Raw genomic sequence first — 23,904 nt, forward strand, 5'->3', positions numbered from 1 at the left:
GTAGAAATTGGTTTGCTATTCTTTGACTGTCTGTTGAGCATTACGGCCAAAAATTTCCATGCTGAATGCCAAGTGTGTAGACAACTAAGTAAAAAGGTTTCTCTCTCTTCTCTTTTCAGGGATGCCAAGCATCTCTTAATCTTGGGTCACTAGAATTCCCCAGATTTCTGATACTAAATCTGGAAAAGATTATTCTGGACGACAGCTAGTAAAATATGCTAGCTGGCTTGTGCCACTGGCATGTATTCCAGGTGGGCCACTAGTCCCTTGTTATAACCTGCTTTCTGAGCAGAAATACATACCCCCAGGATTCTTGGTCTCAATCTGAATCCAGTCCACTTAGTAGTCATTCTGATTGCTAACTTGGACCAGCAGTCCTTTCTTTTTCATGGATACTGCACTTGTCAGTGATGCCTCATCAAAGAACTGGAGTTGCAGTAGTGATGCATACCCAGGCTACTGGGGTTTTGGAGATCCTTTTTCTGTTCTCTTTCTCTCAGGTGTTTTCCAGGATGTTGTTTCCTTTGCTGCTGTTCCTGGGGAACGGATGGATGATTGTTTCTGCCACCCCAAATGTGTCTGCCATCCCTGTGAAGTTGTGGGCCTGTCTGCCAAAAGGAGGAGTAGCTGAAGCAAAGTTGCTTTGTCGCATGCATGGATTGTACGCCAATGGATCCAACCCTGGAGTGTTCCAGAGCTTCTACATGTTCCATGCTGTCTCAGACTCAGTCAGCTGCCACTGGAGAGACATAGCCAATTGCACCCTCAAGACCAGTGGAGAAGTTGGACATTTTTGTTACAGCATGCAGACGGCCAGTTCAAGTGTTCGCATTCCTGTTTCTTGCCGACCTTTGCCTACACACCTGGATTCTCGTTCAGCCGGAAGCAGCAGCATCCAGGATGGTTCATGTGATGTTGCCCTCATTTCTGCTGCTTTATGGAAACCTGGTGCACCGCTGCATCTGCGAACTGTTGTTGGAACCCAGAACACTAGGTTTCCTGGAGATCAGTTCCAGCTGTCCTTGATTTCGCCCTCTGGAAATAACATCACCCGCCTGATTGTTAATTGGGAATCGCAGGAGTGGGAATTAAAGGGAATGGACTTAATTCAACAGGGGCCACCAGACTGGGTGGTGCCGATCAGGGGGACACACTGTGACCAACAAATGTCCTCTATTAGGTTTAAATTCTACGGTTATGTTGCCATCACGGAGGAAATAAGTGAGCAAGGTTCATACCGGGTAGAATTTGGCTCCCAAAACAAAACAATTCTTACATTTAATCCCCTGATCACAGACATCCTCCCACTTCGCCGTTTGACCAACCCCATCGTTGGGTCTCATGTGTTGAAATTAGATCAGCCTGAACAAATTGTCATGCACCCCCAGACCTCACTAAAGGAGGTGCAGATTTATTTTGAGGGTTTGAATGTGTCACAGAGAGCACCTCAATGTGCTCCCTTTCTCAGAGTCAGCCACAGAGGTTGGATGGAGTGGGTTAAAATGTGGGATGGAGTACATCATGGAGAAAGGGTTAAAAGAGAACTGATGGATTGGCTTGGGCCTCTAGGAGCAGGTCTTTCTTTCATAGATGCAGCCAACATAGAAGTCTTGGCTAATAAACTTTCATATTCCACAAAACAAATAGGGAAACTGACTGCCCCATTAACCAAATCTCTCTTGCAGCTCACAGAACAACCACAAGCTATCAGTAAAGTGCTTCCAGTCTGGGAAACAATATTAGAAGAGGACAGCATGTTGATAGTGTCTGGAATCCAGTCCCTCCAAAGCAATGTTTCATTGGCTTTAGCATGTGAACAGGCACAAGCAGTCACACAGAATGTAGTCATGGGAATGATTCGAGAGGCCAAGGCAGGAAACATTCCCATGGAGGTGAGCAATTTAATTCGGCCAGAGCTCACTTCAGGAGAAATAGCCTTGGAGGCTTGGTGGAGGTTGCTAAATGCATCTTATGATTCTGCCCAGAACATGCTACGGTTATTTTTAATAACCGTAGAAGCCACCCAGATCATCCCAATCTACCCAGTGGTCCCCTTGGGATTCCAGATTGACAATGATTTGGTCATGTATTCCAGGGACTCCAATAGGTGGGCACGGATGAGGGATGGTGACTGGCAAACAGTTAATGTGCAAGGTTGTGTGAAAAGGGAAAACCTGGGCTTTGTATGTGATGACAGCAGTTTAGAAGAACACCACGAATGCTTCTCTCCTCAGCTTGTAAATAGTTCCCACTGCTCTTTTGATGTAATCCAAGAAGAAAGTTCTACTGTTGTGTATACTGGGAAGGGATGTATTTGTGTAAGAACTCCATGTGAGTTTGTAATCATTAATGGTCTGGTTATCCAGCCTATGCTGCCTTATATTAACCGTTGTTTTTGCAATATTAGTGTGCTTGTAGGCTGTGATTTCCAATTTCGGGTACCTGTTTGGACTGTGCAGCACATGAAGGCCTACCCCTCTTTGTACCGAGAAATCTCGCCTATTTCTCTAGGCCTTGGCCTTTCTACTCTGAAAAACCTGCTTTCTCACCCCTCCCTGAAGCAGGAATTGTTGAAAATCAAAGACATGGGTGAAAATGCTGCACTTGAGATTCAGCATAGCAATAGGGAGATTGCCCAGATTGTAGCCACAGTTAAATCTGCTGGAGACCATGCCTGGTGGGAGGTGCTTCTTGGATGGTCTCCTAGTTCAAATGGAGTACTAAATATTGCTCTCCACCCTATTGTGGTGATTTTATTATTTCAAGTGGCTCTAGTGATCAGTTTGTTGCTGCTGGTCGGCTGGATGAGGCGGCAAACACAAAGACTTTATGATTTAGAGAACCAGATACAGGCCGCCAGAGGAAGGTTGTGATGGGATTACTTGCCAGAGCAAACACTCCTTTAATGGAAGGACATGGCCAGATACCACAATTGTGATTTTAAGCTTCCATTTTGTCTGTTTATAGTTGCTAAACTGACATGGTCCAGCAGCTAAGGACAAGATGCTTGACCTCCAGAACTGTCACATTCTGTTGAATGGCTGTGAAGAGACAGGAGCACATCTGTGTGTTGTGTGTGGTTGTCAGTAAGGAAAGCCCAGTGCATGAGATCCTGTATAAATGGAAGGGCTGTGCTCAGTGTTAAAAACTGAGATATGAAAGCTAGCAGCTAAATGGCACTTGAATCCTCGGTTATGGGCGCAACAACGGAATGTCTAAGCGTGCTTTTTTATAACAAGAATACAAAGCTGAAAATGAATGAACTGCAGCTGAAATCTTATGTTCATTTTCCACATAGTCTAGTCCTCCCCCTGCCCACCCCCCAAATGTTCTTAAGACAGTCTCTTCTCCAGTCTTCAGAGAGTAGTTGGAAGTGGGGAGGCAGAAAAAGGTCCTCCTTTCCTTCCACTCTGCAGTTTTAATCTGAACTCTTAGGCTCAGTGCTGTACCCATAGCTCAGAAACTGCTCACACTAAGGAAATTCCCTGTTGCAAAAGACGCCTAGAACAATGGGAGTTTCGAACACTGGCTATGCTTGCTCGGGGCAACTGCTCTACACAGCTATGACCTATACATGAATAACACAAGCATAGAGCTGGGGAAAAGCGCAGAGCCTAACCCTAACTACCCTACACTACAGAATCCTTGGATTCAGACTGTTGAATGGGAGTCATCCATGCTGCTGGCATTTATTGAAAACACACCTATTTGCTCTGCATTTCCTGATCATTAACACTGGATCATACAGCCTGGAATTCTTAATATGTGTGCATATAAAAATGTTTTTTAATGTTTTAATATTGTAAACCACTTCAATATTTTTAATAGAAAGTAGTCTAGAAATATTTTTAAATAAATAAAATCCTCTGCATCCAATTGCAATCTATTTATCTTGCATGTGCACACAATCCCACACACCCAGCAGTAGTACTTTACCTGGGAAATAACCAGGATCATTTGTTTTTATTTCTCTAGGGGCTTTGTACTCTGAAATGAAATGAGCTTAGAGCCTTATTAATTTTTTCTTCTACCAGTTGCAGTACAGTACAGTACAGAGAAGCTTTATTCGTGGAGCTTAAGTTGAGACTCCATAATACAAGCACTGTAGGCTTCATTTATTTCTCCTGTCCATAACTTGCCTTTTCCTTGGGATGTTGTCCCATGGTCTAACGTCCTTGGGAAACGTTCCAGACATTCTGGCTATCTCTAGCAGTAGCATGCACTTAGCAGCGCCTCCTGTTTTACAGCCAATATGATTGGTCGTCTGCCAAAGAGATATGCTTTGCCACCTGAGAAGGTCTGGGACAGTACCAAAAGAGCACAGTGGCAGCTGCTCTCATACACAAACCTGAAAATAATATACTTGGAAAAACAAAAATGGGAATTATTTTTTTCTGAAAAACTTAAATAAAAATAAATAATAGGCATAAACTCATTAGCTGTTGACCCTTACCCATAAATTCAGTTCTGGGAATTGGCTGCTGCCTCATATGTTTGTGTACACAAAGCAGGTAGTAGACTGCTAACATGTGGCCTTGCTTTAATGGCAGTGAGTACAAATTGAAATACATGTCCTGCTAGAATGGTGCTTGCTCCTCTGTAGTCTTTGAAAATCTAAATTCAATTCCCAAACTTTTGGGTCACTGAGGTTCTGCTCACCAGGCCTTCCTACTGTATTGTGTCTCCTCTCCATTGATTCACCTCCCTTTATGGCTTCCTCCTTGGGCTGCTTCTTCTGAGTTTCCAAGGACTCCACTGTCAACCGCACAATCTGCCATGGGTGCTGGTCATAAGAAATACCTTATGAAGGGATATTTTTAAAGACATTCCCTTTATAGGTTAAAAGGGAAATCGTGTAAAATGCATAAGTGAGACAAAGAGATGTAAGGTGTTGTAAGAATGATATAGTGGAAGTAGTACTGTACTCTATTTAGATATAACTAGCGTGATTTGGTGGTCAGAAATGCATCATGGTTTGAGGAGTAATGCCTCATACTACTAGCTCCCTCCAGGTGTTTTACTCTTGCTGTAAAAGCAACAAGGGAGTGACAAATGTGTTAGGCTCCTGCCATTGCCGTCCTTTCCTTCATGAGCTGCACAGGAAGAGTATCTAAAGCAGAAAGCCTCCTGTACTCATGGAAGCTTCCTACATGATTTAACACTCCATTTTTTTCAGCATTCAAAAACAAACAAACTAACCCCACAGCTTTTTAATAATATTACCCCTGTAGAAGGAAATATGGACACGGCAATCAGAACTTAGCATTCTCATCCCCACTTGCATGTTGTTATTTGCACACAAGTAGAATGTCTTAAGAAGGCTATTCTAATGCAGTAAGACTTGAGTTTGAATTCTCAGCTGAGCGACAGGGGAACCATCTGTTTTCTCTTTGTCTCTCCCTCTGCATTAATAGTGCTAGCCTACTATACAGGGACGCAGGTGGCGCTGTGGGTTAAACCATAGAGCCTAGGGCTTGCCGATCAGAAGGTCGGCGGTTTGAATTTCTGCAACGGGGTGAGCTCCCATTGCTCGGTCCCTGCTCCTGCCAACCTAGCAGTTCGAAAGCACAAAGTGCAAGTAGATAAATAGGTACCGCTCCGGAGGGAAGGTAAACAGCGTTTCTGTGCGCTGCTCTGGTTCACCAGAAGCACCTTAGTCATGCTGGCCGCATGACCCGGAAGCTGTACGCCGGCTCCCTCGGCCAGTAAAGCGAGCTGAGCACCGCAACCGCAGAGTCGTCCGCAACTGGACCTAATGGTCAGGGGTCCCTTTACCTTTACCTTTTTACTATACAGGGAAGTTTTAAGGACTTCTGAGCTCAATGCACATTAAAGGCTTTGAATGCTTGATATGTGCACATATAATGTGAAAAAGGTGTTCTGTCGGCTTAATCAAGTGTTGTAACAAAAATATACAATTTATTGGGGAAAAGGAGGAAATTAAATCCAGCTGGATTAGTGCAGATCCCTGGACAGAAATATTCAATTGGCAAACTACCTTATAAAAATACAATATGTACTGATGCCAGATATGGTAACCACAAATTTAAAGATTTAAATGGGCTCAATCCATACTTTGGGGAGTGAGCAGTGTTTGCTAATTTTAAAGGGTGAGAAAAATGCAGGCATACTGTCATGCCAGATGTTTGAAGAGCTGCATCACTGAATAGTAAGTTATTTCACAAAGCACTGTGCCACTTAAGTAGAGGGCATTGTCAATAGCTGCTACTCTATCAGGAAATCTGAAAACAGATCATAAGCACTTTAAAAAGTATATTAAAAAAGCAAGTTCAGTTCAGAACTTTTGGCATTTAAGTCTACAGGGGGGTTACATGTGTGTTAGACTGCTATTGTAGCAACCTGAAGCATGTCACTGTCCCCTAGACTGACTGGTGCTTACCACTGGGTTCTATTGACTTCAGTGAGGCAATGATGGGGCAACATTACTGAAGCCAATCTGGGTTTGGGATCTTCTGCATGCAAAGTAGATGCCGTACCACTGAGCCACAGCAATTCTTCCATTATCTTAAAAAGGTAAAGGGACCCCTGACCATTAGGTCCAGTCGTTTCCGACCCTGGGGTTGCGCCGCTCATCTCGCATTACTGGCCGAGGGAGCCGGCGTACAGCTTCCGGGTCATGTGGCCAGCATGACTAAGCCGCTTCTGGTGAACCAGAGCAGCACACGGAAACGCCATTTACCTTCCCGTTGGAGCGGTACCTATTTATCTACTTTCACTTTGATGTGCTTTTGAACTGCTAGGTGGGCAGGAGCTGGGACCAAGCAATGGGAGCTCAGCCCGTCGTGGGGATTCAAACCGCCGACCTTCTGATCGGCAAGCCCTAGGCTCTGTGGTTTAACCCACAGCGCCACCCGCGTCCATTATCTTACCCAAAAGCAAAAAGAGGGCAGGTAAGGTACCAGAATATAGGGACTGCCCCGGTAAAGAGCAGTGGGAGACAGTGCTAAAGGGCTCCTGTGTGAAGCAGAAGGATCACGAAAAGCATGTTAAGCATTTCATGTGAGAAATGAATTTCTGCAGAGGTGGCCAGCAAACCCTGAAACTGTAAACTGGGCAGATTCTAAGATACTCCTGTGCAAATGGTGATTAAAAGCAGCACACTAGAAGAAACATTCTATGCTACACTTTAGCTACCTAACTTCTGTGTTATATCCCATAAGATACATTTGCCTGGGCATGCATAGATATAGTGAATAAAGCATGTGACTTTGCACAAAAACTCAGAATCTGAGTTTGCTAGTGGAGGGAGCGATTAGATTGCTGACCAGAAAATCAGTTGTGGGGATTTGGTTTGAAAACATGATCAGCCTCAGAGGGTCACCAGTCTCTTATCACCCACTGCACTTGTAAACATTGTAGAGATTATTGTCCTCTTTCACCGCCGCCCCCCTTTGCTAAATTTTCTTCTCATGAGGTTTATACTCAAGAGACAGAAAAGGTACATGTGTCACAATAACTAGAGCTGTGTAATACTGTGAAGTATGCAAAATGGGACGACCATAGGCAGGTCATACTCAAACACTGCCCTGCTGAAGCCAAGTCTACACTTATTTTTTTCAACTTGGAGGAAAGTTCCACTCAGAGGAAGAAGGAGATGGCTGACTGCAGGAGGATAAGCAGGAGAGACCCAGTAAACTTTTTACTGGCCTTGCTCCAGTGCTTTTAGAAACAGTTGGATGTGAACAGTTAAGCAGGTGTAACTTTTCCTGGCATGAACTTAATCAGCTCTTTAAATATGTTTGTATTTTGCTGCTAAAGTCATAGGAGCAAGACCTCTGGGTATAGGGCGGTATATATTCAATAAAAAAAAGTAAAATAAGGTGGACACACTACTCAAAATTCAGCTTTCATTACAGTATTTAGCAAAGCCAGCCTGGTGTCAATATGGAAGGAATTGGAATCCGGGTTTCTCTCAAGGGAAAGTCTCATTGAGTTCCAGACTAGGGATTGTGCATATTATTTATATAAACATTTCTGTACTACCTCTTGGTTTTAGAAATATGGTTAATGAAAGCAAGATCACAGCAAAAAGGCAAGTGACTTTTCCAGTGAAAAGTAACCCAGGCATGAAATTCAAGGTGGGCCAAATGCTGACTTTTCAGTACAACTTACAATTTACAAGGAAGTGGAACAGGAGCTGGAGGAAATGGGAAAAGAGACCTGAGCGGAAGCTAGTATAGCCCAAGGAAGCAGAGAAGAAGACGACGACACAGAAGCACTGTAACCTGTTGCAATCAGCCAAACTGATTACTAGGAAGTACTTGGAAGTACTGTCCAGGATTAGCAATAGCCAAAGAGCAGTGGGAAGGCTCTACATAATGAAGTTTTTTTTAAAAAAGCAACAGAACCTTCAGACCAAAGATTGAATGCGATGGCAAGAAAGGCGACTGCCAACACCCACGGCTGGTTGGGTACATGAACCAAGTTTAGCATTTGTTAGCCGAGGTGCAGCTGAAGAAGCTGGAGCAGCTGCTGGTGGATGGGCTGCAACATGAGCATCCTGAGTGTGGAGGCACTGCTGGACCTCCTGGTTGGCCTCTGCACTGAGTGCAGCTGTGATTCGCTGCCCCAAGGGACAGGCTTGTCTCAGGCTTCCTCAAGTAGGAGTGAACCCCCTGATTACTGAGAGCAACATAGGCAGGCTACCCAGAGTCAATATCCACCTTTCCACTGGTGGTAGGCCCAAGAGCTTAGCTAGGCTGGTAAAGATAGACCACACAGTTATTTAGTATGAATTTGTGCACCTGCAATTTATTTTGATTTTACTAGTGGCATGAGCAGATGACTCCCACCACCTTTCTTTTGACAGTAGAAATGCTGATTGTGGCTTCAGTTTCCTATCTGCCAAAGACACGGTTTTTGTGTGTGAGTGAGCAGATAAAATCTCAGACAGAATGAGGGAGGAGAATGTTCTCGGCGCTAATGCTCTTAAATGAGATCTTGTCCCGGTCATGATGTTGGTGATGTGGGCACAGTCTGTTGGGAACTTGAGTGAGCCTCCCTGGAGCATTTTCACAATTGTTATCCTAATGCTGCTCGCTGACAGTAGCAGAAAGCTTCCCTTCCCCACTCATTTTATATAGTCAATTAAAAAAAAACACACCATTCATCTTGTGTCCTTGGAGCCAACCCCTGAATCGCCTTATGGGCACAATGTTCCTTTGTGTTTGTGCTGCTCTCTGCTTCCTTCACTCTGTTTTGATTACTTACTACTGCTAACAGCTGCTTTCCAAGTTGCTGTGTTAGCTTTACTTAGGATGACGGCTGGTCTTGCTTTCATCTGCTGAAATGGGTGAGGCTTTTAAGCGAGTGCTAATTCCACAGGAAACAAATCCCCCTGCCATCTTCGGAATGCAGGGTGTTGCAACAAAAACACAGTTGTATGAATATGGGATTTTCAGAGATCTGGATAAAGCGTTATAGGCGGAACACTTGCAGCCTGATTTGAAGCATCTTTCTTAAAGGTAACTTTCATTGATTTCAATGAGAACTATTGTTAAGTGTTAGGATCAAATGCTTTATAACTGATGCCAGTTTAGGACAAAGTATGAACTTTTACCGGAGACTTGAGCAGTGTTGCAGATTTTGTTTGCAGTGCAGGTGAGATAACAGTCCCCAAAATTCTGAAAATTGTATTTTCAGAAAAGGATTCCAGATTGAAACCATAATACCTCTAAGTTGGAAGCCGACAAGCGTGAGATGAGTGTATTAGCACTCTCCTGCTTGTGATTCCCAGCAATTGATCTTCAGAGATACCTGGAACCAGGATCCTGAAGGTAGCCATGATCATGCGCCTTAAAGTTGCACCAAATGCTCCTGGAGGTTTGACATGCACTGTTTTTCATAGGGAAAATTAATGCCTCAAAGTGGGTGGACTGTGTTTGTTCTACTTAAATAGCTAGCAGTCAGCAAGCTTTAATGTTGTTTTGGGCTTGCTGAAAGGAATAGATTTGTATGCAGCAGAGACAGCAGATTATATTGTAAAGAAAGTGAACAGGGGCATAATCCTTCTAAAATAAAATACCCAAGCCCCATTGCTCTGATGGAGTTTAAAGATGAGAGAAGTCTAATTGGAAATTGAGTTACTGTGTATGTGCTTTAGTATATGCCTTTGCATGCCTAGCTTAATCTCCACCCTGCACCAGATGCTTTTCCTGAACGTCTTGCATTCATTTTTTAATGCAGGTTTAAAAACCGGATTCGCTTCATTACTTTCAAACTACAGTGAATTAGCATCTGTGTGTGCCATTTCCTACAGTGCAAGTGTGGGGAAGAGGGCCAAGGATAACACTGCATGTGAATGGGGTCTCAGTTTCCTTTTATAAGGCACTAAAGGGGCGCTCTCTTCACTTGTTTAAAAACATGCTGTATTATTTTTCTCACTTCTTTCACATGATTTCACTATAAACAAAAACAAATGTTGTTTGAGCAGAACCTTGGGAGGCACCTTCTTTGATCCCTAACATAGATAAATGTATAGAACTAAAGCTCTGAGCAAGAAAAGAAGTGATCCTGCATTTATTTTTGTAAATACAGGCCGAAGCAAGTGTTTGTGCTTGTATGACACACACAAACGCACCCACACTTTCCCTCAAGGATCTGAAATGCTTTTAAGATTGTTCACGGTGTCTCACACAGTCACTTTTAGAAATAGAGTTGGAAGGATTTGGGTGTCAGTTTTGTTTTTCAGCACTTACATCTGTAGCTTTTTATATAGCCATATGATTGCTTTCCTACAACTTCCTCGATCTCTCATATTCTAATGTGTAATTTTTCCATTAACTGAGTGCTACTTAGCACTGTGAGTTCTTAATCTATAAAAGTAGCAGGATGCAACCCAGCTGATATAACTGAACTCTCCTCCACCAAAGGCAATAATGTTCAGTTTTCTCCAGCTGTTTTAAGGAGTCTGTGTGAAGGAAACGAGAGTGTTCTGTACATTTCTTGTTAGAAGTAGCATTACTATTATTATTAGCCTTGAACACAGCTTTCAAAACCTCTCTTTGGCTCAGATACGTATCTCCAGGAAACACTGAAATGCCTGCATGGAAACGGCATCCCTAAGGCAAAAGGATTAGCATCCAAAAGGCTGCCTCTCCATCTATTGCATACTTCATTTTTGTTTCTCTCTCGCACCCTGAATCCTCATACAGCAAACCTCTGCTTTAGATTCACACAAACATCTGCCCGCAATTCTGGAGCATAGTGGAATGGGGAGTGGATAAGTAGAAAACTTTACTCATAGCAATCAATGTCATGCTGCACAACCCCCCCCCAAAAAAACCCCTTATTTCTTTAACTATAAAAAGACGTTTTCTTAATTACACCCCCCCCCCACACACACACTTTTAACTTAATTGCTCTAAGAAAGAAAGGGGCTTGGGCATTACCGTATCCCTGCTTGGCCAGGCATCAGAATTGATGCAATGCTCACAACAAACGGAGCTGCCAATTATTTGCATGAGTTGGCACACTTCTTGACTCAGGATGAATTTGGTGGAAAGCCATTCTTACAGCTATTTTTCATCATGATGGTGATGCATTTGTAACAAAAATAGATAGTTTTCTAAAAGGGTGCAGTATATATGGCGTCCTTGGACAGGGCCTTAGAAATTCAACTCCCTGTGTTTTTACCCCCCCCCCTCGCTTCCTGGGTTAGACATTCTGGGTATGGTTAATCATAGAAACAGGAAGAGATGGGAAACTAGCCCATCTTACAGTTCTGTCTGGAAACTTTGCAATGATAGTTTGGCTGCATTGACCTGGGTATGGCATGTTATTTACTTATGAAATGGATAGCTTGTTAGTTGGTAATGAGCTAGGATTCTGTAGAGAGCATTAAGTATATGTAAATAAGTTTTCCTTCTCTTGATAAAATGCCATGTTTCAGTTGTCCTCTCTGAGAAATTCAATTTCAATATCTTACTTTAGCCTTAGTTTTTCAGCTCGTAGATCTCTAGGAAGAAAATAAGATAATATCTACTAGAGGAGGTGTTATTTAGTGGTACAACCTTTCTACTAAGGCCTGGGCTCAGTGCCACCAAATCATTTTGCATCAGCAACCAGCCGGTAGATGTTTCCTTTTTCACCTCTTTAGAAGGCAGAACACTGGTGTGAATGTTCTTAGAGAGAAATCATTTAACATAGCAGACAGAAGGATAATATGATCAGTTGGCTGGCTGGTAAAACTTAGGTCTCAGCTAGACTGGTAAAGAAAAAGCATTTTCTATGTTCAGGTAGGTAGCCGTGTTGGTCTGACGCAGTCGAAATAAATAAATAAATTGTCCAGTAGCACTTTAGACACCAACTAAGTTTGTTCTGGGTATAAGCCTTCGTGTGCATGCACACGTGTGCCCCAGAACACACTTAGTTGATCTCTAAGGTGCTACTGGACATTTTTTTTTTCATTTTGTATGTGTTGTATATGCATTATATGCATTATAACACTGTGACACCAGATGGCGCTGTGGAGTTCTGTTTTTGCCAACACGATTTCTCAAACAAAATTTACAACACATTTCCCTAAAACTCTTCTGTGATGTGTCTAGATCCAGCCCTAGGAAGGACAGGCTAGAAAGAAGGCACATTTCTATAATAGGGAATTTAGATTTTGTTCTCATCAGTGTACCACTGCCCAGATGCAAGAGACTGATTGCTTAATGGCTGGATATTTTCCCCAGCAATATAGCATATCTTGTAAGCTTGGTACCATTCTGTTGTATCTGATAACAGCTTCTGGCACAGCGTTAAGTGCACAACAGTTATATATCAATGTTTTGAATTTAAAAGGTGCATACCTGGCCATGGGCTACCTAACACCTGTGTCACTAAGTCTGATCAATACATTGGAATCTTGCCCTGAGATTACAGTATTTATAAGGCAGGTGGGCTTATAAATAGCAGTGACGTCTTCTGCATGGTGTTCGTATGCTGTCCTTCAGTTTTGTTTTACTTTGTTTTGTTTGTCCTTCAGTTTTATTTCATGGTGTATATGTTGTTGATGATGATGATGATGATGATGATGATGATTTAATTACAATTGACTCCCATTTGCTCAGTTAGGTAGGGTGAGCGTAAGGCTTGATTGTCGTTCTGTAGCAAGACAGATCTTCTTGTTATTGCTCCTTGTGCCTGGATCAGGCTCAACATCTACTTACAGTAAGAAAGCACTCAAGTGATTTTGGCAGCAAAAAGGAGGATTGGTTACAACATGTTGAATAAAAATAAACATAAGCTAGGTGTCTCAGCACATGGGTGTCTCAAAACATTATCAAAAGTGGTGTGATCTCAGCTGAGCTGGAGAGGTTATGACTCTAGCAAGTAATCATTCAAGCTAGCTACTTCTTGACAGCCCAGTATATGATTGAAATTTGATAGCTAGCCTGTGTCTTTTGTCTGCTACTGTGTGTGTTTTAGTCATGAAGTGTCTAGATGCAATTTATTCCTGTAAATAAATAAAGTGTGTTGGGGACCCAGTAAACACAGTGTCAGTTCTAGAGACCTTTTGATGCCTAATTCCTTTTTTGACCTACTTCTTTGTCTGTACGAATATATAGGTGTTCAGTTTAAGTGTATTGCAAGCACCTTGATTTCAAACTGCTTCAGAAGCAAAGTGAAACTGTGTCTGTATATACCAGTACTGTATCTGCTTCCCTCAACTCATATAACCTCCTGTCTTATAAATGCAAGTGAAGATTCCACTCTTAAGTGCATACATCCATAGCCTAACTGGCAGGGATGGTGCTCTTAACCTAGATAAATTTAAGTAAATAGTCGATTGTTTGAATATTAAAGCCCCCTTTCCAAATTATCATTTTTGTGTGTGACAAACAAGTTTTTGCTCATTTGCTTCTTGTGATCCATGTGCCTTTCCTCAGGTGTTTCTTGGGCAGGAATGTTGTATTTTTTGAGCAAATGACCATAGCATTTAATCACTGAGAAAATGGAGTTTCAGCCCCCTACCCTTTTCTGCTCCTAGCTATGCCTGTCTGTCATAACTGTTAGTCCTGCAGGTTACAGTGCCTGTAACATGAGCTCTTATCAGTCCCGACCTGTGATGACTACTGGTATGTTGTTCTATGGCCTCTTCAGAAGTTTTATCTGTTGTTGTGTTAAGCATGTTTTTTAAGAGTTTGAGTGCTCTCCATTACTTTAGTAAAAGAGTGCTCATCTAGCCTTTTAACAACCAAAATATGATGAAAACCAGAAGCCTTATCCTACCCCCTGTAATAGTTTCCTACCTTTGCACTCCATTCTTCAGAGCTGAAGGACTTAATATTTGAAGGATTGTTGTTGTTGTTCAGTCGTTCAGTCGTGTCCGACTCTTCGTGACCACATGGACCAGAGCACGCCAGGCACACCTATCTTTCACTGCCTCCCGCAGTTTGGCCAAACTCATGCTAGTCGCTTCGAGAACACTGTCCAACCATCTCATCCTCTGTCGTCCCCTTCTCCTTGTGCCCTCCATCTTTCCCAACATCGGGGTCTTTTCTAGGAAGTCTTCTCTTCTCATGAGGTGGCCAAAGTACTGGAGCCTCAACTTCAGGATTTGAAGGATTACTTGCAGTTATATGAGCATGCTCAGGCATTCAGCTGTAGAGGCCCATCTCTGTTGCCCATCCAGGACAGATTTTAGGTTGATGTTTACTAGGGACAGGGCCTTCTCAGCTGTAGCCTCTGGAAATCACTTCTCCATGGAATATGTTTGTCCCAATTTCTATTAACTTTTAGGAGAGAGCTTAAATCATTTTTATGAATGGCTTGTTAAAAATTAAATAAAGAAACAAATAAATATTTAAAACAGATAACAGAAGTAGAGCTGTGTGCCCATAGTAAAACTCTCAGCAAAGCTTCCCAGCAAAGTTAGCTATTCCATTCTGGTAAAAAAAAAAAAAAAAAAGGTAAAGGTAAAGGACCCCTGACAGTTAAGTCCAGTCACAGACGACTCTGGGGTTGCGGCGCTCATCTTGCTTTATAGGCAGAGGGAGCCGGCATTTGTCTGCAGACAATTTTTCTGGGTCATGTGACCAGCATGACTAAGCCACTTCTGGCACAATGGAACACCGAAACCAGAGCAGCACACAGAAATGCCATTTACTTTCCCTCCGGAAAGTATTTATCTACTTGCACTTTTTGACGTGCTTTTGAACTGCTAGGTTGGCAGGAGCTGGGACCGAGCAACAGGAGCTCACCCCGTTGCGGGGATTTGAACCGCCTACCTTCTGATCGGCAAGCCCAAGAGGCATGAGTATTTTGCCAAAGACAAGTATGCATGTATGGCAGGTGGGGCTGTTCTAAAAGCCCTTACACAGCAGAAATAAATCTGTGGGGTTTAAATCTGTGGTTTAAAGTGATATGCTACTGCAGATGGGGTCCCAAAGGCAGCTTAGAGCAAACAGTTGTCATGTATGCAGTCCTCAGGTAACTGCTGAATTGCAACTGCTCCATTCATTTGGATCTGAATAGAGAAAAATGTTGCCTTTCCCACTATAGGTATTGATCACAGGTGCTAAGATTATTGTGTTATTGTCAATTGCTGCTGCTGTGAAGGGTCAGTTTGCATACATTTTAAGATCTTGTACTGAATTTTTGCATTACTTTACTGTTCAGCCTTACATTTATTTTCTTTCACACCAAATTGTATATGCATCTGATGAAATTGGCTCTGGTCCATGAAAGCTTATGCCACAAAAAAAGAAAGTATTTAAGGTGCCGCAAGACTCTTTGTGCATAGAATGAATTTCAATGGATTCTCTGAGGCATTCCCTAAGTTGTGGAATTTCCTCCCCACAGAGGTGTGTCTGTCTTCTTTGACAGCTTTCAGCAAATGCTGAACACGCACCTCTTTACCCTAGCCTGTAACACCTGAGATAGGTGTTTTCAGGGTCCACTCTGTTCCTGTGATTGTAATCTGTTTTAATTTAAAAATGTAAATTGTTGTAACCTGCCCTGGGAACTGCTGGTGAAGGGCGGAGGATAATGATGGCTACATCATTGTAGCATATTGAAAGGCTGTGTGCTTTTAAGGCTAAAATCCAAAGAAATTCTATCAAAGATATTGCTCAAATACAAAAATGAAGAGACTTCTGGTTGAATTAGACATAAATACGTAGGATGTTGCTATGTGTTATGAGCAGTTCTGATATTCTTTTATTGTTTTTCATATAATGCAGCTTGCTGGGGCAGCAATCTGAAGATGACTCTTGGGGAGGGGAGAACTTGAAGGGGAGGACTTTCGGCTGAAAAATAGACTAAGAGGAAAGGGTTAAGCCCTCCCACCCTCTGCTGGTCTTGTGCTTCAAATTGCAGCCTCAGCAACTGCATTGAATAGCAAATCCCTCAGCATATAGAGAAATAGAAACATCTCTTTGAGGGGCAGATTACACAGTGTGGTTTATGTACATACAAGTAGTCTATTCCTGAGCAAACCCTCGCATGGACAAACATAACGTATGTGGTGGATACTCAAGGATGTGATTGTCAGCAGTTCCCATGATTGTAGTGACTGGAAATAGTGCCACTGTGATTATGGGAATAGTTGCTGGCCATAGTTGTTCTTTCCTGTATCCGTATCTTGTTCCTCCATACATACAATCCATTCCTAAGGAAGGTCAGGAAATGGAAAATGTACACAGCAGATACAATGTAAATTGGTCTTAAGAGGGAAGGTGACCAGGATATGGAAACATTCTGTAAAATGCTCAACACACTCTGGAGATTGTGAACACCTTGTATTTACCTATGTGGAGGGGAAATTTTGCAGAGTTCTGTGCTTGTTGACAGTTCAGAGGTTAAAGTGATTGTCCCATGACCAATGGGAAGGCATCTGTATTTTTCATAGCTTCCTATTCTTTACCTTATACAACCTTGAGTGGCCCATGTTCCTCTGTCCTTGAGTTTGAGGACAGCTGTCCTTGCCATCACATCCCAAGCCTGTGAAAATCGGCACATTGCCATTGGAATACATTTGCCTAGTTTGAATTGAGTGCAGAGCTTGTGGTCCTAGCACAGATTACCAATCCCTATATACACAGTGGTCCATTGGCCTTCTAAGACTCCATAGCACAATGTTTCACTGTCAATGCTCTTTAACATTTTCCTTCTCTTCCTTAAGGGCTAGCAAGAACAGCCTGATAGGGGCCCTTTTCCAGACAGACGTGGATGATGCCAGAGCTATGACAGGGACTGCAGTCTGGGCACTGAAGGGTGGTGATCAGTTATGCAACAGCCAAAGGAGGAAGTACCTGAGGTCAGGGAAGAGGAGGAGGAAGAGGAAGAGGCACTGACAGCAGTAGGTGGAACCTCAGACCCAAATGAAGGACCAGATAATTCAGCACCTTCTATCAGCTACACAGGTAGGTTGGAGAAGCAGGCTAATGCATCCAACACATTTTTTAAGCAGCAATAGGTGGCTTTTACTGTGAGCTTTGCCCTCAGTAGGCAAATCTGTCACAATATGACAAATTCATTCTTTTATGCTGATTCCCCACCCCAAGCTAGTTGTCTCGGTATCTCTTTTCCCTTCCACAACACTCTTTATCTCTTGTCTCTGATTCTGGTTTTTTGTTTTTGTTTTGCTTTTCTCCCTCTCTTTAGATGTCCACCCCTTCTTGATCACTCCTCCCTGCAGATATCCTGCAGGCTCAGTTCTGAGTCTCTTCTCTCTTGCAATACTCTGTGTGTGTTTTCGTGCTTGTACTTTCAGTTTAAATTGCCACCTTTACGTGACTCCTGTATTCATTCTTTCCACCCCTCCTTTCACTTTATGTAAAGTCCCGTGCTTGAACATCTCGCTGACATTTCCTTCTGTGCATCTGCTGATGTCTCTGAATGGCCACGGTGAAAATGGGATTTCTAGTTTTTCCATTCAGCCTCTCATTCTTCCCACGCTCCCTTTCACTGTCACACGCTCACACACTACATCCATGATATTCAGCTCCTTCTAATGCTCTTCTTATAGCCAGGCTATGGTCATTCTGCTGATGCTTCCTCTTATTGATGCTATTGGTCAAGTACTTGGCTGGTGTTGTAAAAACTATCCATGGTTTTGACAGATACCTATCAGGCTTAGATAGGACTTGGATTTGGCCCACAGGTCACCAGCTGGTCATTTCTGGTTTGGACTTCTGCTTGTCAGCTTCCCTTTGCTTTCTCATATGCGAGACAATTGGGAGCACCCCCACTAAGATAATATTTTTGCCTCTCTTGCTATGATTACGCCTCCCCTCATCTTAATGCCCCGAGGCTGCTTACCTATCCTCATGCAAGGAATTTTCACATTTCAGGTTAATGTTTTTGTCTGTGACCCTCTTCCGTCTTACTCTCTTCTGCTTATTGCACCCTCTCTGCTGAAACTCCTCTATAAACTGTACTTCCTTTGCACCTAATCCCAGCCTCACCTTCATGTTACTCCTCAGGCATGAAATAACTGATGCCACCCACATCCTGTCTATCAAAGACAGCACCAGTTGCTCTGAACTCCCGTAGCACAGGGAACCGTGCAAGTAGTCATGCAACAGGACACAGATGGTTTGATCAGCCTGGACAGGAATTCATTACTGTATGTTCTGTTGTCTCTCGTCTCTGTTGCTGTTGAGCTAGAGAGTTTGCATATCAGAACTTTACGATGTTCACTGCAAGTGAGCAAAACAGTAAGAAAACAGGATTAATAAATTTTGTGAAAACTGTAGAATATGGTGAGTGCAAACAAATAATTTTCTGTTCAAGGGGGAGTTCAGAGAATACTGGCTCAGCTACCTGTGTACAGCATTAGTTGGCTGGTGCCTGTTACATCACAAACCCAACTACCTCCCATCCCTGGTTTACTTTCTCAGCTCTTAAACTGATTGCCTCTAACAAAAAATAGAAGATGAATGAACATTTTAAATTACTAAATGGACATGTGTTGCTTTCAAAAGAATATATTTTAAAAGATGATCTGAAATATTGGGGAGGGGCAAATCTGTTAACTAAATCAGGATTCAGATTACCAGTGTGTGCATCTGTCATTTATGATTTAAAGGGAAAAGGCAGCTGGGCTCCTCCTATAGGGGGAAATCCACTGTAATTACTCTTTTTAACTTGTGTTTGGACATGATCTTAAGAGAAACAGTGCTGAAGTTAGTATGGTGCTATATTAATACTTGCTGGTGTCACATAAAGAGGCATGTGTGAACATATCCAGAATAAGAGAAGTTATTTGAATTAACCTTTCAACAGATGTGGAAAAGAATGTTGAAGTAATAATGAGTGTGAGAGAAGGCAAGTTAACTTATTGGGCTAAGGTTTTAAGTGTATTTCTGCCACAAACTTTGGGTAAATCCACCCTCAGTTTTTGTGGACTTTAATGGTAGGAAAGTTTTCCTCTGAATATTGTATGTTGGTCACTTTCAGGTGTTACACCATAGCTTTTGCCAGTGACCTGTAGAGATACCTGAGCTGCCTTCTTTTGATCTTTTTGTGAACTAATTCATTGAATACCAAGGCTGTCAAAGACTCAGTGATTCTACTGAATAGCAAATGATTTTGCCTGGCCAGGGTATGAAAAGGAAATATGAAGGCACCCAGAACATGCCAAAACTGAGAAGAGAGATTCTCTGGCTTACAGTGGCAATAAATTCCATTCTGAACAGCAGTTCTGTGGTCTCATGTGTTGAAGACTGTTGGTTTTAAACACTTAAACCTTCTGTGCTTTGGGGAGGGGGGTTCTGATGCCATAGCACTGCTGGATTCTAATGCAGTTCTAGATTCTGTGAACTGGAAGGATGAAATAACCAATGAAGAAAATGACAAGCATGTTATGCACAATGGTATGTTTGCATCAAATACAGGCTGAAGCTGGACTTTCTCTGAAACCCAGTGCTTTACAAATGCAAACTGGTTGGTTGTATCTGGGGGGAATGCAAAATATGGGTAAGGAAGTTGTGCTGTAGAGATGCTATGTGTCTGATGCAGAATGGCAATGCAATGACTTCTTGTTTTTGTTTCCCTGTTAGATCTTTCCCAGAGTTCTTCACCTTCTCTGTCAGACCAACTCCAAATGGGCTGTGATGAGGCAACCTCAGGAAGTCTGAATGTAGAGTGCAGGGTCTGTGGCGATAAGGCATCAGGGTTCCACTATGGAGTACATGCATGTGAGGGTTGCAAGGTATGGACAATATGCAATGTACAAACTCTATACAGAAGGGGTGACTAACTTGTGACCCTCCAGATGTTACTGAATTACAACTCCCATAATCCCAGGTCCTTGGCCATGACGACCAGGGCTCGTGGGAGTTGTTGTCTAACAACACCTGGAAGGTATTAGATTTTGTGGCCTTAGCACCCTCCTTCAAGACTCTTACCACCGTGTTTGAAGTCATACATTTATAGAGTCCATAGGAGTCTCTTCACCAACCGAACCAGGCAGTGACTGATCAGGCAAATTCAAATGACTTTAAAGTTTTAATAAGCTACCACTACAATGCACAAAAGAATAAGCAACAAATACAAAGATAGCAGTTCTTATATTTAATGGTCTCTTCCCTTGTTGGTAAGCTTTTGCCCTGTTTCTTGCTCCTTTCCTAACAAGAATAGATTGCCTCATTTCCCAAGAAAGTACATCAAACCAGTTCCCTTTTCTTTCTTTAACCTAGAAATGTGTTGGTCTGTGCTGCTAAAAAACCCTGACCTAAGTACATTGATTAGAAAAGTCTGTGTTCATCATCTTTTGGTCTGACCCAAGTGTATTCAGTTCTAATTACGTGCCAAATTTCACTTCTGCTTGCCTTTTTGAGTTCTAACTCCGTTTAACTATGTATTTATTTTAGCCCCTTTATTCTTCAAAGCATGATTTATTAGCCATATATTGTATGACTTATACACATGTTATAGTAGATCTACAAGGGCCGCATTTTAGCTACTCCTGTTATTCACAAGGTTATAGGAGGCTTAAATGAGTAAATTACGGAAGGAAATGGAATCTTTTCTTCGGAGGTTAAAGATCCAAGTATCTCGAACCCACAACTGGAACAAAGGTATAAAACCAACCTTTATTCTGATAGCGCAGAACAAAAGCACTATTCTGCAAACGATATTAACAAGGTGCTGCATTCTGAGGACATGAAGAAACAATATCCCTTGAAGTGGACCGGTAGTAATATTCCTAAGCTCCACAGACTAACATGGACATCCTTCTGGAATTTGTCCCTAAGCTGCACAGGAGTTTTGCATGGGACATTCTCATGCTTTACTTCTTCTCTACCCTTCTTCCCTGTCACTATTCTCCATCAACTCTGGCCACCCTGATAACATTGACATGCTCCATGGGACACCTATGAACGTATTCTGCTCCTGATCATTTGGCTGGCTGTTGGAATCGCAGAATGCCAAAGGAGATGAGTTATTCAGTGTCTAAGTGATGCCAAAATTATTAGCGGGGGGGGGGGGGGGGGTGAAGCTGAAGGAGAGAGGCAAGGATGTTGAAAAGCTGGATTTGTTCATTCATATCCCCCTGCTGGATATTTGTGATACTACAAGTCTGTTTTTTGCTGTTTTTTACACGGGACAATTATGTTTAGGCTTTCTTCCTCCTTGTACCATTCTTTTCGCCATGTGTATGTTAATTTTTTTTGGGGGGGGGAATATTTCAATTGAACAAAATAAAGTAAAAATAAAAAGTGAATAAAGAAATAAAAATAAAAGGTATATTATATCACTATATATGCAAACAGCTACAATTCCATATAGGCAAGTCTAGTATGTAGTTATATGAATGTTATTATTATCCAGATAGATTTATGGTTATTTATAACCTACTATATTTTTTAATAAACGAGTTCCAAATATTGTTATGCTTGTCCATACAAAGTCTACGTCTGTAAGCAATCGGTTCATAAGCTGGGAGTGTTGTCCTACCTTCAATCCTTCTCCATGTGTATGTTAACATGTAGTGTAGTCCATTGTTCTGAAGTCTCTTTGCTTGTTGCTAAAAACAATATTCTGTCCCAAGACTCAAGTTGACAGTAATCCTGGGACGTTTTATAAGGAGCTGCTGTGTTATCACAATGACCCATCTCCCTGTTTCTTTTCTCCCTCTGCCTGCTCACCAACAGGGCTTCTTTCGTCGAACAATCCGTATGAAACTGGAGTACGAGAGGTGTGAGCGGAGCTGTAAGATTCAGAAGAAGAACCGAAACAAGTGCCAGTACTGCCGCTTTCAGAAATGCCTCTCCCTGGGCATGTCGCACAACGGTGAGACTCCTCTCCTCGGCCCTTAGCTCCAGATACAGGAATAAAAACATAGCTGGATATGGAACTTTGTGTTTTCTGTAGGCAACGTGTTTAGTATTGTGGGTGGGGGTGTTTGGGGGGGGGAGTGTCTAATTATGCTGCTCTGGCAGTCATCCTCATTAGCCAGGTAGTGGGTTGGAATCATCACACAGCCTGCATGTCTTTCCTTCTGGAAATGATTGTTATGGACACAGCCTAAGAAAGGCATGCCAATGTCTATTGCTTCCAGTCTATTTTTCCTTGTTGTGTCTTTAGAACAGTGGTTCCCAATTAGCTAAGAACTGCGGATCCCCTGTTTTTTTTAAAAGCCAAGCCATAGAACCCCCCCTACTTTTGAACATGTTGATATCTCTGTGTTAGATTTTTGTTATGTGAATGGTGCCACCGTGCCCTCCAACATGTCCCAGCAGAAAACTGGGATGCACCTCTTCTGGGATGTGCTCCTGCGTTAGTCACGTGACCTGTGCAAGAGCACAGTGCCCCAAAACACCACTGTGAGCTTCCTGGTGGGAAAAGAGGGATATAAATGTAATAGGTAACACACCTATAACTGTGTAATATGAAAAGCCTTCCATAAATAACAGCATGTTCTTTGTTACGTTTCTTCAGCCATTCGTTTCGGCCGCATGCCTGAAGCTGAGAAAAGGAAGCTAGTGGCAGGACTGACGGCAAGTGAGATCAGCTGTCAGAACCAGCAGGTAGCTGACCTGAAAGTATTTTCCAAGCACATCTACAACGCCTACCTGAAAAATTTCAACATGACCAAAAAGAAGGCACGAGGCATCCTGACTGGGAAAGCCAGCAGCACTCCAGTGAGTACCTCAGTCCCAGAGGGATGAAAGTGGAGCAGAACCTGCCAGGCAAGCTGTTGGCATCTGCAGTCCAAGAGATTCAATGCTGTGCCCAAAGCAGACTTGAATCGACTGTTTGGTCTTGCTCATAAAGAGAAGCTTGGTGTTTTGTTGATATTGAGGCTGCTGGTGTGATCAGGTGTGACCTGAGTTACATCACCAGGATAACCAGAAGTTTTCTGTACTCAAATTATTCTTCAGAGTTTTAGTTAGTGCAAATGGTGGTGACTGAGTTCAATCCTAAATGCACAAAAGAAAATTAAAAAATAATAATCCATTGTTTCCACTGAGGAAATGTTTCCCATGAAAACACATTCCTCTTCCTTTTTAAGGCTCTATCCCATGTGGCTTCCCAAAAGAAATATAGAAGTATATTTATACATATAGCTCACTGGTGACTATAAAATCGAGCTATATAAACATCAGCATTATCATGCAGAAAAAGGTGGGAGATTTTTTTGGGGGGGTGAAAGGTTGAAAAAGTAGGCATCCCCATGGCATTATTAAATAGTGGTAATACTTTTCATTTGTGCTATTGAAGAATGCTTCTTTATCATTGTACACAGGTGTCATAATAACTATAGCTAGGTAAGATGAGCTTTCATTTTATATCCTGCTCCATCCCAGGAGGTAATTATCCTTGAAAATAATAGCGGAACTCAAGGCTTTTTGCTCTAAATTGGAACTGGTATCTGAAATATCCAAAAGTGCTTATTCTGTATTTCACTTTAAACTTCACTGAATTCAGTACCCATAAATTGAA

General features: G+C 42.3%; 1 protein-coding gene across 4 annotated transcripts in view; it reads left to right on the top strand.

The window, feature by feature from the left end:
* PPARD (peroxisome proliferator activated receptor delta) overlaps positions 1-23,904 on the top strand; it is a 48,606-nt gene that overhangs the window by 21,395 nt on the left and 3,307 nt on the right. For 3 of the 4 annotated variants that reach the window (XM_033152667.1, XM_033152668.1, XM_033152669.1), the window contains one exon: positions 501-3,174. In XM_033152667.1, coding sequence (XP_033008558.1) covers positions 513-2,873 — 2,361 coding nt within the window. In that variant the 5' untranslated portion in view covers positions 501-512 and the 3' untranslated portion in view covers positions 2,874-3,174. Of the gene's footprint in view, positions 1-500; positions 3,175-17,135; positions 17,376-20,015; positions 20,168-22,112; positions 22,252-22,899; positions 23,103-23,904 lie in introns of those variants that run through there. The other variant, XM_033152670.1, reaches the window with a different exon arrangement.

This window comes from Lacerta agilis, chromosome 6, assembly GCF_009819535.1.
Source record: "Lacerta agilis isolate rLacAgi1 chromosome 6, rLacAgi1.pri, whole genome shotgun sequence".
Classification (NCBI taxonomy): Eukaryota; Metazoa; Chordata; class Lepidosauria; order Squamata; family Lacertidae; genus Lacerta; species Lacerta agilis.